Source organism: Anser brachyrhynchus (genome assembly GCF_964034855.1).
Source record: "Anser brachyrhynchus genome assembly, chromosome: Z".
NCBI classification, from domain to species: Eukaryota; Metazoa; Chordata; class Aves; order Anseriformes; family Anatidae; genus Anser; species Anser brachyrhynchus.
The window spans coordinates 31,708,763-31,722,773 of record NC_137697.1 but is presented as its reverse complement, the minus strand read 5'-3'; the positions used below and the strand labels follow the sequence as shown (position 1 = coordinate 31,722,773).

The 14,011-nt window shown below is 39.3% G+C and overlaps 1 protein-coding gene across 1 annotated transcript in view; it reads right to left on the bottom strand.

Moving 5' to 3' along the window:
- The window catches only part of LOC308185858 (ADAMTS-like protein 1), a 203,742-nt gene that overhangs the window by 80,540 nt on the left and 109,191 nt on the right, over window positions 1-14,011 (bottom strand). Inside the window, exons 14-15 of the mRNA XM_080574482.1 lie at window positions 5,751-6,052; window positions 1,068-1,197 (exon numbers count right to left, since the gene is read on the bottom strand). Of these exons, the coding sequence (XP_080430608.1) occupies window positions 1,068-1,197; window positions 5,751-6,052 (432 nt within the window). The remainder of the gene's footprint in view (window positions 1-1,067; window positions 1,198-5,750; window positions 6,053-14,011) is intronic.

Sequence of the window (14,011 nt, the reverse complement as noted above, 5' to 3'; positions counted from 1 at the left end):
GCTGGGAATAAAGACAATATGTATACAGTAAATCTTCAAGACTTGACAGGCCTAGGTCTATTTAAATAAACCAGGAGAACCTCATGACAGATATTTTCTGTTGTAGAAGGTACATATGTGAATCTCCGCAGAACAAGAATTGCTATTTTTAGTGTCAGGATTGTGGAAGCAATCTGAGATCAGGGTGGAACAGGTTCTGCAAGCCTTCTGTGAAAGTGGAAGTTTTAGAAGTCTCTCTAAACTTTACATGACTCTGGGTAAAGTTAAGCTAATCCATAAAATATCTGGCTGCAGGAGCTGAATATGCAAGCAGTCTGAAATCTGCCCTTTGGTTTCAGCACAGCTTTGCACTTCCCAGTTAAGACAACTGTGGCCTGAAGAGGCTGTAAACCCCTGTAATCTGAGAAAGAGCATGTGTGAGGCAGGGCACACTTCCAGACTGAAAGGCTATTTGGTCTGGGGTCATGGCTTATTTAAAATTACTTTTTTTTTTTTTTTTTTCATACTGCTAGCATTGTTTAAATGGCTCTGGGCAACATACCAGGCTACAGTCACTTCACACTTGTGTAACTGTTTTACTTTTCTCATGGAATCCTCAAATCCACTTACTGAGGTCCAAACAGGATCAAAGACCCCTGACCTGGCTATCCTCACCTGCACTAATAGCACCGTGCAGCCTCAGGGGCCACTGGGGACTGTCTTTTCTGAGGCACTGTATTATGCAATTTTTCTCACTTTCATCACTTTTTCTCACTTCACATTCACTGCAAGGAATCCCAGGGTGTGTGAAACAGATCTGATAGCCCAGACAAACCAGCCTTTGGTTCTACAACCTAGGGAGCATCTCAGGCTCTTATCTACATGTTGTGCTTGCAAGCCCCAGTTTTTCAGTAATTTTTCCAGATTAAAATTTCCAGACCTAGCATCTAAGCAACCTAACCAGATGGATCCTGCTTGCCCCAGCTTCATTAAGAGCTTTCTGATTAGTTTGCCATCTTCACTGATGATCACACCTCCCCTACGTCCTGAAAACATATACTCCTGGTGATAAGATACAAGATGCATACCTTGGGGGGCAGGGATCCAGGCTACAGGCCTTCAGCAGCTGTGGAGGACGGCGGCTCATTATGCACAATGTTTCATCTGCAGTCTCCCTGGTTTGCTTGTTCAGGCAGGTCACCACAGCCTCCTGGACACCTGCACACAAAAATGCATGGTCACTGCCAGCTCCCGGTACCCAGAGGGGCATCCAAGGGCAGAGACAGCTCCACAATTCCTTTTCTCTCCTCTGTTGGGAACAAGCCTTCAATTGTAACTCTTGTAATTTTCCTGTAACAGTCACACATTGCCTACTGCACCTTATGTGTCTGGTTTCCCAGCTGACAGGGAGATGGTCTAATCAAAACTCTGCATGGGATGATGGGCTTGTCCTTGCTCTCATTCTCGCTATGTGTCTCAACAGCATTGAGAAGTCTGTAGGTTCGTTCACTACTTACCTTGCCTGGGCAGAAAAATGTACAGTGCTCTCCAGTGATGCCTCCATTCATAGTAAGTGCAGTCATGCTGTTTATTTGTCAGCCAGGCAGGTTAGGGTGTAAAGATAGCCTTGATGTTGGCATGCTATATTTTAAGAAACTAAGATTGCTCTAAGTACAAAAGTAAAGCAAAACAAGGTCAGGTCTCAGCTATTTTTCTATATCCAAACTAACACCTGCACTGGAGATGCAAAACTGCCAGATGTGTCTGAGAACTGGTACAGAAGAGTGGTAGCTGTGAGGACTAAGAGAGAAGTTGGAAGATTGGATGATTACGCTACAACTTGGAAAATGCTTGTTGATACCAAATTTGTCATGTACTCTTATGCACGCCAGTTACTCTGTTTCAGTTTTCCTGTAAAATAGGCATATCAAGATTTTTTGGATCACATGGTTAGAATGATAGAAAATCAAGCATTGCAGCACTACATGTTATAGGAAAGACTACTTAGTGAAAGAAGTCTGCTGGATCTACTTCTTCCCCGGGGGTTGTGTGGATAGTTATTTGCCTAAATTCCCTAAAAATCTAATCCACAGTGGTTCAAGCAAGATAGAAGTATGCTCTTTACATTCATCCAAACATCCTGAGTTGGGAAAAGGTTAGCTGAACTCACAATTGCATCATCTTTTCAAAATCAGCAATTAGTTTTCCAAAATATCTTACAATCTTTTGAAGATACCAGTGGGGGAGGGGGGAAGAAAAAAAGTGGGAAGCTCAAACAGCTCCACGAGCAGTGTAACAGAATCATCAATGCTTTTTGCTATTTCTAACGCCAGAACACACATCATTAGGCAAACAATGACATCATATTGCTCTACAGGGCCAAAGAACTGTAGTTCATCATAGGTTCTGCACTCCTGAAATCCTTCGTAGATTCATTCCTCTTATTCTCAGTGCAGGCTGAAGAGAGGTCCACAGCAAAGTGGCATGCTGAACAATTTATAGGTTTCTATGTGCTTGTGCAAGCCTATTCAGGACATGCCTGTGACCCTATCCCCAAGCATTATCCCTGCTGTACTCAGGTGCTGAAAAGAAGAAAGAAACTTGACATTTTGGGACATTTAGACATTTTTTCGACAACAAAATTACTGAAGACTCTTAAGTCAGCCAACATTGCTATGGGTTTCATTCTTCAGAAGATGGCCACATACTTTCAAACCATTTTTCTATTCAAGTAATCTCCCAAAACACATTTATACATAAACAATACGTTCTCTGCCCTGTCTTGTTCAGTATGTTTCCAACCCAATTGTTTTTCTGTTGAGTATATTGCAAAATGAGGCATATGGACTCCCCCCTGGGACAGACTGCTCCTGTCTGCAGAACAGAAGCAGTTTTCTAACTGGTGGGAAATGGCACTGTTGGCACTGTGTTGAAATTATTGGTCTCTACTTTGCATTGATCACTTGAGCAGGCCTAAATAGCAAGACCAAACTGATGAACACAGGGGAAAAGGACCACTAGTCCCGAGGAAGGGAAATGTTGGAAAGTACTTCTCTTAACTGTGTGGAAAGAAACCACTGAGTTCTGCATACTGACAATTTCATTGTTTGATAGGGATAAGGCTAAACACATCTGTTATGTGCTTTTCAGATCAGAATTTTGTAAACTAGGTCTATTTCCACAGTTTCAATTTCTCCTCTCTGAAGTGTGTCACTAATGAGCTGTTGACCAATGATTATCAATTATCTCAGCGCTTTTGCATTGCCTGGTTCGGAGCTGACTATCCAACTCTGATTGACTGTGAGGTCTTGAATTCAGCCTCTCCTCCATTTCTCCATCCCAACCCAGATGATTTCATAGAATCATAGAATATCCAGAGTTGGAAGACTTTATCAAGCTCATGGAGTCAAGCTCTGAAACTACTGCTCTTCAGCTTTTACTATACAACTGTCCCCAAACCCCACAGTGTGCTCATTAGGACCACATCAGGAGTTGAACTCGACCCTTGTGGATCCCTTACAACTCTGATTCTAAAATTCTACTACCCATGCTTCCTCCTGTCACCTAAATTATCTCTGATTGTATTTCCAACAATTTTAGTCTATTCTATCAGCATTCCACTCTGCTCATTGTGATTACCACTCAGAAATTCTTGCAAATTTTTACCTTATAAAGATTCCAGTATGACTATTAATCCTGTCTGATGGCCTGGGTATTGAAGAAAAAGGCTCCTCCTGAACTTAGCTAGTCCGTTGTTCCTAGATCTGGTAATGACAGAGATTGCTGGCTATAACAGTATGTGCCAATGACTAAAAAAAAATCTAGCTTGCTCTAGCAGCAAACAAATGTGCTCAAAATCACTTTTTTCAGCTTCTCCTTGAATCTCACATGGAATTCATTTCAGCATATTGATAACATCTATCCTCTGTTTTTGATAGGTCAATGAGGTGATTGGTTACAAACTTTAAATCAACAGAGGGATCACTGTACCTTTAGAGGATATAAAGAGCTACTGTCTGTCAGAAACTCCACAGTATGGAGACTACTAAAAAAAGTGTATGAACTTCAAGAAATTTGCTTGTCAAGTAAGTGAATTCTAAGCACTATTATGGATAATATTACCAGAACAAAAGCTGTTCTCGTTAAAATTGCTTTCTCTGAAAAAAAGAAATCAGTTCTGAGTGGGAAATTACAATACAAAACGGTATAAGGGTGGGACATGAATCTAAGCAGTTTAAGTTAACTTTCAAAATACCATCAAATGAGATTTTCTATGTTTATATCTACCAGAATAGAATAATTGTTACATGATATTTGATGACAGCTCTGGGAAATGCAGCCACTAACAGCAGACTAAATGACTAACTAATTCCTTCTGGTTGCTACTTCTAGGAGGTGAAAGGTTACTTCTGCATCTATCCAATTTCTTCTCTTGAGATTCCAAAACCAATAAAATTAGTTTGACCTGTCTTGCACCTATGGCTGCAAAAGTATCTGACTTAGCATCTGCTAATCTGCAAAATTTGGAGCTGACATCAGACAAAAAGAAATCTTGGCTAAAGGTTTTTGCTGACAATTATAAAGCAAAATGTCTCTGTCATTTCAGTCTATGTTGGAAAAATATGCACATAATCACTGTATTTAGAGAAATGACTTCATTTCAACAGGACATTTCTAGAAGATATTCAGGTTTCAGTATTCACAGCGCAAATGTGACAAATCATTAGTGCTCACTAGTAGACTCAATATGTGACAGATACTCCTGTAAAGTCAGTGTTCATCACCACTTAGCATACATTAGTGTCAGATTTTTTATGTAGGAATCAAAGCAATAGAGGCAATGATACGACAACTCTTTGTGAACTGCTCTAAACACTGACTACCATCAGCAAGATAATAGTAAGCTTAGAAACCTCTTGCATTATTTTCCATTAATTATTACTGTTGTTTTTAAGTTTGCAACATATTACTTGTAAATCTTTGCAGATCAAACTCTTAAGCATTCATAAGTTATTGAGTGGTTTCCAGTCCTAGAGTATTCATTCTGTATTTATGTATATGTAGCCTGAAACTTCTCATGTAAAAAGAGAGCACCTAACAAAATCAAGATTTAATTTAAAAATAATGGAGAGAGCTTATTTTTTCAGAACTAGCTAGACAAAATGATGGAAAAAATGAATATCAGAGAACTGCACATTAGTATTCCCTAACTAATGGATCCTGTGACCTTGATTAACACTGAGAAGCTCCAAGCATCAAGTCTGCTAGCTTCAGGCAATTACACCATTAGTACTTTTTTACCATATGTTTTCTTAGCAGTGAGATCAGAACTAGTGGCACTTAGTGGTAGGAGTTACAGAACCAGCTGAGCCCTTACAATATCAATAATCAAATGCATCTGCTATGGGAGGACCATTTGTTTCCACGTCTATATTTGCACAGCACAAGTCAAGAGATAAAAACTAAAAATGACACATGATTCTTGCCTGTATCACAAGATCACTTCAGCAATTTTTGTGTGAGTGCAATCTGAATGATCTGCAGATACATAGAAACAGTAATACATGAAATATTGATCATTCTTGGTGACAGCCAGAACATGGAGCCTCAAAGTCCTGTGTAAAACATGTCATGCACTTGGGCATTTTACAGTTTTCATCCAAGCCTTTTCAAATAGATGTATCAAAGGAACAAGTCCATGGGTGTTCTCACTGAAAAGCATGCACTTAAAGAGGGAAAGCTCATGCAACACAGAAACATTTTGCACTTACCTCCTCCACAGGACTCTGAGCACTCTGTAAAGCCCTCATATTCCCAGTCATAGAGCTCATCAAATTCCTGCAAGCTGCCATAGAGCAGGTCGGTTTCCTCTGGGGTATATTCAGTTGCCTCTCCACTGCAAGGGCCACTGTAACAGGCTCTCTGAGACACAGGTTTTGGACCTTCACATTCATCAATGGGCAAGTCAGCGACAGACTGAGAGAAAGACAGGAGCACCTGACATTTCACAAGCCGCACCTGGCTGCCCACTCCACAGGTGACACTACAGGAGGACCAAGCCTCAGGAATAAACCTGTGATGGAAAGAGCGAGCACAAGGTGAGCAATGTCCATAAACAACCAGGCAAGCAAAAGTAGCATAGGCCAGTCCAAGCCAAAGTCCGTTTAATGAAAAATAAATGCTTCACCTTATCATCATGCTATAATGAAATACACATAAAAACCATGATGTAGGAGTTGAGCTGGCAACTCACCAGCAACAGTAGAAAGGCTCTCAAGAACTTTTGGAGTATCTCGTCTCCAGATAGGAAGACAAATGCTGAGAGCACCTATGCTTATCCTAAAAGCTCTCAATGTAAGGAGTCCTGGAAACTCCTGATGTGCATCACAATCCCACTAACTACTTTTTTTTAGGATTCAACCTAAAGCACCTTTGCCTTAGGTGATAACACAGCTATGTCATTAAAACTTACTAAATAGGCTGTTATATACTAGGTACAGTGTTCTGAGGAAAATAATGTCAACCATTGAACTTGTGCTGCAGAAACTGTCTTTAAGACTTAATTCAAAACCATGAAAAGAGAAAAGCCCACCATCTCTTTAGCTTTTTACTATTATTATTATTTTTCCTAGTGCATTTCATTTCCCTTCTCATTATTAAAAGGGTGTTCCATTTCTATTCTGGATTTCTCTGACTGTTACTCTTGTCTCTCTGATTAGGAACCCTTACATACTCCACATTTTTGCCTCTGAAGGTCTATATATACGTTAATCAAAACACTTTGCAGCTATCCTTACAATAAGCAAAACAGACCGAATTCTATACTTTTGGTGCCATTTTCCTCAAGAATGGCATTGCCTTCCAGGGCAGAAGGCAATACATACATCTGTTCCACAGAGTAGGTCTACCTAAAGCTATTGGAAATTCATTTCTTACCTTGAGAATCCTATGAACAGCCTGATAGGGAGAGAAAGGAAATTTAGTTTTGTGATTATCATCCTTTACAGTTTTTGTATGCACTTTTTTTTTTTGTTGTTGTTTAATCCACTACCTTTCTCTAGTTGACAAAAGGACCTTCCATTCACTAAGGAAAAACCTGAATCCAAAACCAAGAGGGGAACTTGGTGCCCCCACAGCCTGTATGTACCAGGAGCCCTCACTGGAAAAACTTGGTCTCTTAGAGTAGATACTGTGCATTTCTCTACCCACTTTTTGTGGGTGCTTATAACATGTTGTTATAGCCCTCGTATCCATTGCTAGCACTATACACGGGAAGTAATACAATGGAAATAAATGGATTTTATATATTATTGGAACATTTGGAACTGCTCTTTATACTGCTCTCAAAACTGCAAGATTTCATTCTGAAGGAAAACCTTTGAGAAACTAACAATGAAACATTTCTCTGTCCTAAGACATTCTATCTTGCAAATGACAAAGATTGGTTTTGTTTCAAAGACCGTTAAAGTCCAGTGGAGGGCCACAAAGATGATACAGGGTCTGGAGCATCTTCCCTGTGAGGAAAGGCTGAGAGACCTGGGTCTGTTCAGCCTTGAGAAGAGAAGACTGAGAGGGGATCTCATCAATGTGTATAAATACCTGAGGTGTGGGATACAGAGGGATTTGGCCAACCTCTTTTCAGTAGTTTGTGGGAACAGGACAAGGGGCAATGACCACAAGATAGAGCACAGGAAGTTCTGCACCAACATGAGAAAGAATTTCTTCATGGTGAGGGTGAAGGAGCACTGGAACAGGCTGCCCCGGGAGGTTGTGGAGTCTCCTTCTCTGGAGATATTCAAGGCCTGTCTGGACGCCTACCTGGGCAACCTGCTCTAGGGAACCTGCTTTGGCAGGGGCGTTGGACCCAATGATCTCTCATGGTCCCTTCCACCCCCTACAATTCTGTGATTTAGTGATTTTTCATTTTGAAGGGATTATAGTTTTTAACAGTACAGGTGGGCCACTCATTTTCTCTGTGCTATTATTATAATGCTATTTTGATGCAGAAAACCTCCTGTCACAGATTAAACAGTTCATGTCAGCCACTGTGATTTAGATACTTTGATTAATTTGAACATAAAGTTTCTTGGCATGACAAACTAAGATGTAAAAATCTTAAACAGGTTACAAAAAAAGTCACTGTGGATGTCTTCATCAAAAGCCCTATTCCCTGTACTTTTTAACATTCAGAATTGTTGAGTAACTTTGCTTTGTTGAAGGGCTGCTGTATTCCAAACCAAAAGGGATTATATTTTGCCAGGCATTAAAATTACTCATTTAGAAAAACAGAGACACTTTACACACTCAGTATTTACACATGATGTATATCACCCATACAAACACAGGAACAAAAGAGAAAGGAAACAAAAGAGAAGTAAGAACATTAATAAAGCATACTGGATTCTTTTTGAAATGATACTTGACCTACAAATGCCACATATTACTTTATTTTGCCCTTGTCAGCAACTCATAATGCAAATATTGGAATACCTTCAGGAAATTATAATTTATTCAGCTTTCCAGGCTCAATTTCTACATTTTAAGTAATACATTTGAAACACAATTTTATTCAAATATAACTGCTGGCTGCTGAAGCACAGAGTGAATTGGTAGAACCAAGAGGTGAAAGCAGGAAAAAAAAGAGGGGGGAGTGGGAGAAAAAAAAGCACAAACAACAACAACAACAAAATACAAAATCTCCAAACAGGAGTTGTCATTATATATTGAACATTTATGTGATGTGAATGTATAGTATAAATATATACACTGGTTCTGAATTTTCCATCATCCTTAATTTAATTACAAAGGAAATTACAAAGGCTTTGAGATATCTTTGTGTGGTCATTAATAATAAATGTTGCCAAATGGTGAGCACAGAACATAAAAAGTATGTGAATAATAAGCAGTCAATTCCATGGGTTTAAAGTTATTTGTTCTGCATATAGCATATCTTCCACTGTGCACTATTGTGCTTTTCTGTATGCTCACAACTGTGTCTTCTTTGAAAACTAAAGTGGCGAAGGTTTATAGAGAAGGAGATATTTTAGAAAACAGGAAATGATTGAGGTGCTTCAGATGTCATTGTACATTGTTTAATTAAATCCTGCTTTAACACCAGTCCCTGTAATAACAGCCATAATAAGTAAGACAAACACAATGACTAGTTGCTGTGTTGTTACAGTAGTAGCTATCAGCCAAAGCCCAACTGGGCTAATTGCTGCACAAATAAAAACAAAAAGATGACTTTTGCCTCAAACAGATTACTTTGAATATTTTATGGCTCGTAGCAGACTTCCCAGTGATTAGCATGTTACTATTGCATCAAAATTCATCTTTTATTCCTCTGCACAGAAAAATAACACTTTTTCCCTCACAGAAAAATGCAGAATTGAGTGTATTCTGAGAGCTCTGTTGAATATTTTAAAGAGAAGTCTTTTGCTCCCACTTTAGAGAGAGCAGTACTGGGTGAAGTGAAAGCTGGAAGGAAGGAACATCATGACCTTCCTCTGTTATGATTGACCTAACCATGCCTGCTGCTACCCAACTGCATGAGTGTTGCCTACATTGTGGCACCCAGCTGTAGCTGTGCTATGGCAGAAGGGCACCTCTGCCTACCATTCCCCTGGGCATCTGTGTAGGCAGCAGTTTTCTCAAGCTTGAAAGGAAACAGGTTAGAATGAAAGGTGGAAAACTATCATTTAAAAAAAAAAAAAAGATTTAGAAATTGATATCTCTTGTAAACAAATGCCTGTGCTTGTTTCCTTGACCTGGAGGCACTTATGGTGATGGACCAACAACCATTTCCCATTACAGGAACATGCTGGCAAAATAGCAAGTTCTGGACTTAAACAATGAATTGCATTTTTGGATCTTCTTTTTTGTTTGATAGCTGTTAATGCTTCACATTGTTCACAACATTGATGTTAGCTAAAAGAAATGGATTGTTGCATGATTTACCATGCGCACAAAAGCCTACAATGGGCCACACAGTGTTCTATGAGCAAAGGAAAAGAAATGTAATGCCACTGACATTAACGGACTTCTACAGGATTCACTCAGGTGTGGTACAGTGCAGGTTTAAGTTAATTGCTTTTGTAGGGTAAGACTTTTAAATACATTTTAATGTAACAGCAAAACTAACGTGTGTTTGTACATATACCACTTAATACAAATGCATTGGTCAACTTTTGAAACACATTGCAGTCCAGCATTCAGGCTGTACACATACAATTTACCTGCAAGCACAAATGAATTTCAGCTGTTCACAGAATCGTAGGCATGTGTGAACACTTGGTAGGTGCCACTTGCCGAGTTCAGTTTTGCAACGACCGTTTGCATTTTTCAGTATTATTAAGTATTAACGTTTACATTTGAGAATGCCTCTTTAGATAACAATTTGCCTAGTAATTTAAAAGAACTTATTTTTAAATTATATAGATGGAATGCACCAAAAAATCCCAGCTTCTGTAGACTAGCTGAGTCATGGCTAAGGATTGCTGTATATTCCCCTCCATGAAGTAACATATAGGTAACTGAGAAAATCAGAAGTGAAACACAAAGACAGATTCAATGCTCAGTAATGTGAGATCTTCCACACAGTTCACAGTGGGTTCAGTTCCAGACACACGAAAAAGAAAGATGGTATAGAGACTGATATCATTTATGCTTTTGAGAATTTTTTTTTTCCACTGCTACTTAAATGACATATTGCCCTCAGCTTTTATTACTTAGTGCCATTTTTTAAAATCCATCATTGGGTAAATCCATTATTTAGGCAAAGGCTGAAATTCTGAGAACCGTACATACAAATAAGACAGGGTGTTCAAAAGCACTGAAACCCATCTCTTAAATCTCTTAAAACCAGATACTACTGGTGTAATAAAGTTCTCATTAGCTTGTTCAAAGGCTTAGTAGACTTCTGTGCCAGAACTAGTAACTCAACTCAGACTTCCAGTCTCCTTGTCTTGCACTGAAATGCAAGCCTGTCCTTCTTCTTCAGGAGAGGCCACCTTTCTATGGGATTTAACATGTAGGTAATACCACAGGATGCTCACACAGCACTGGGGCTGTTCCAGGAAGTGTAACAGAGGTCATGACCATCTGTCAATAAAATCTCAGGGCTCCATCTGTAAGAGTAATGGCACCAGAGGCACTTGTATAGGTTCAATTCCAATTGGAGTGATTACGATCTATCCCTCTATAGTTTCTCTTCAGTTTAGTTTGAATATGTTCTTTTCTTTCCACTTTGTGTCAAATCACTCTGTATAATTGGTGCTCTCCATAAGCTCACCACTGTCTTAATACCCAGGAAAAGATATCTGATTCTGTCCTTTACAGATATCAGACCTTTATTCTAAGCAGTAGTAATTCTCTAAAGAGGTGTCTTGAATGAATAGTAAGAACTCATTAACTAATATGAGGCTGCTGCACTGCTCATCTCTGTGACCAACCATGTGGATAGTTTCATTGCACATAATTAGATCATAATATGGAGAAGTTTCCCTAAACTCGCTTCTTTCTTTTTGTCATATAACACTGATAAGGAGGACAAACAACAGCATAACATTTGATAGTATCTGTGTGACAACACTACTATTTTGGCAATGCAACAGAAATAATGTACTTAATTCTTGAAGTAAAGCATTTGCAGGCAGTTTCAAATTTACTTATTAACCTGTGAATTTGGTATAGACATAACTGTGGAAACTATTTAACAGTGAAAACCAGAATGGCATAGATTCCATGTCTTTCGAAATGTATATACCTTCTGAAAAGTAAGAAAGAGATATTGGGTAACTCTGCCACACTGGCCTCTCTGTCCAAATCCAGTTCCCGGAGGGCTCTGCCCCCCCACTGATGCATGTCAGGAATTTCCTTTTGTTCCTTACTGAAGTGGCCCCATCACTACGATGGTGCCATCTGGCATCCAGATATTATTGTTTGCCTTTTTTTTTTTCCCCTTCTTTTTATGGCTAGCACGAGGGTTATTTATGGCAATATGTTAGAAGCTGGGTATGGTGTTAACATACAAAAGCATTTCTCAAGAGTTAGTGACAGAAATCTTTTAAACAACCCCCCCACCACCCATAAAACCAATCTCATTACACGCAGAAGAACCCATGCTTTTTAAGTCATGACCACTGTTCTTTCTGACTCCACTGTAATGCTGTGCTGGTGTAATCAGCTACAGTGCAAGAGGTCAGACAGAAAGATACTGTGGCTTCTCTCTTTGATAATGTCTTATCAAAGACAGAAATAGAAATATAGAAATAGAAATAATGTATTTTTGAGGCCTACTGAATGGTTGCTTCAGAGATGGACAGCAATAGGAGAACAATACATACAATGCCATAAGACAGCAAGGACTTCTCCCCTTACACCTTTGTCTTAGCAGAGATTACAGTACTTGCTTACTGGTCTGGAGTATTTCCTATTAGTTCTGTCAAAAATTAATATTTAATTGACTCTGTGTATGGATGCAGCAGGTCAAACACAAATTTAACCGTCCCATCTAGCCTCCAAGTGGCTGAACTGGTTGTAAGTAATTCTTTGACCAGCAGAACCAATGAAGACCATTTTAACATGGATTTGGATTTTAAGGTTGAAAGTCCAAGTGGATTCTCTGATTTCTCTTGTGGACCAAACTCTTTTAGAAAGTGTTCCTTCAGATGGGGAATTAGTAGGCTGACAGTTTTCTACCCAACCATCTATTTCAGTGAAACATGCGGGAAACTACCACTGAATTTCCTGGTGAATATTAACCAAATTTGACAGAGGGGTAAAGTTCCTTGTGATAACTTTATACCTCTGTCAAATTCCGTTAATAGCAATAAATTCAGACATAACTGAGGGAGGAGGAAGGCAAATGACAGACAGACATATACAGACAAAATTAAACTCTAAGACTTGTTTCCTTTGGAAAATCCTGAAGAAATAAACAATGGAAGTCATTAGACGCAGACGGAATAAAACTGCGGCATCTGCTGCCCTAGCAGCACAATTTAGAGAATGATCACAAATTACAGGTAGAAGGACAGTGCAAAAAATGTATGTAGCTTTATAACTCATAGTTTGCAATTTCATAACAAAAAATTATTCAATAGAAAGTCATTATAATCGCAAGGCAGCATGAGACCTCAAAATATACAAGAAATTTTGTGGAAAATTTCTGCTTTTGCTTTTAAGTTTCCAATCAAAAGTAAACTTTGAGGAGGACAAAACAGTTGCTTATAGATGGGAATTGCTTTCTTTGCCTGAAGAATGACAATGAAGAAGAGATGACAGTGTTAGGGGCAAAGTGTGGTCTGCTGGCTACAAAGAATTATCCTGTCTGTAGAGGAGAAGGGGGGCAGTGACTTGATGACATAAGAAAGCTCAGGAAGAACATCAGATGAAGTATAGGAGGATGAGTCCTTACTGACATCTACCTATGTGCAGTCATGAAATCAGTTGCTTTGCATCAGTACAGAGCAAGCAGGAAAATCACATAAACATATCTTGTCTGAAGAGACTTCCAGCATTTCAGCTTCTAGCAGATACACTCACAAACTCAGCACTGCCTTCTCAGCACTTGGCTTACCATTTCTCTGGAGGTCTCCTGCTTTACAACTCCTCCCTCTCCACTCCATGCTGTCTCTCCTCTCCCCATCATCTCCCTGACAAACTGAGGTATAGGGTCTCAGAGAAAGCCTGTCCTGGCTCCCTCAGCTCAATTCCCACCCTCAAACCAGCTCCACTCTACTGAATTAGGGCAAGGGGAAGGCCTGCTCAGAGAAGGGGAAGCACACAATTAAAATTATTTTTTACAAGCCCTGATGTGTCTTCTGAAAATATTTACAGCAAAGTAAGACACTACAAAGAAATGAGATGTTTAGGTAGATAACCAATATCAAATAGAATCATAGAATCATAGAATATCCCGAGTTGGAAAGGACCCATGAGGATCATCAAGTCCAACTGCTGGCACCGCACAGGTCTGCCCAAAAGTTTAGACCATGTGACTAAGTGCACAGTCCAATCTCTTCTTAAATTC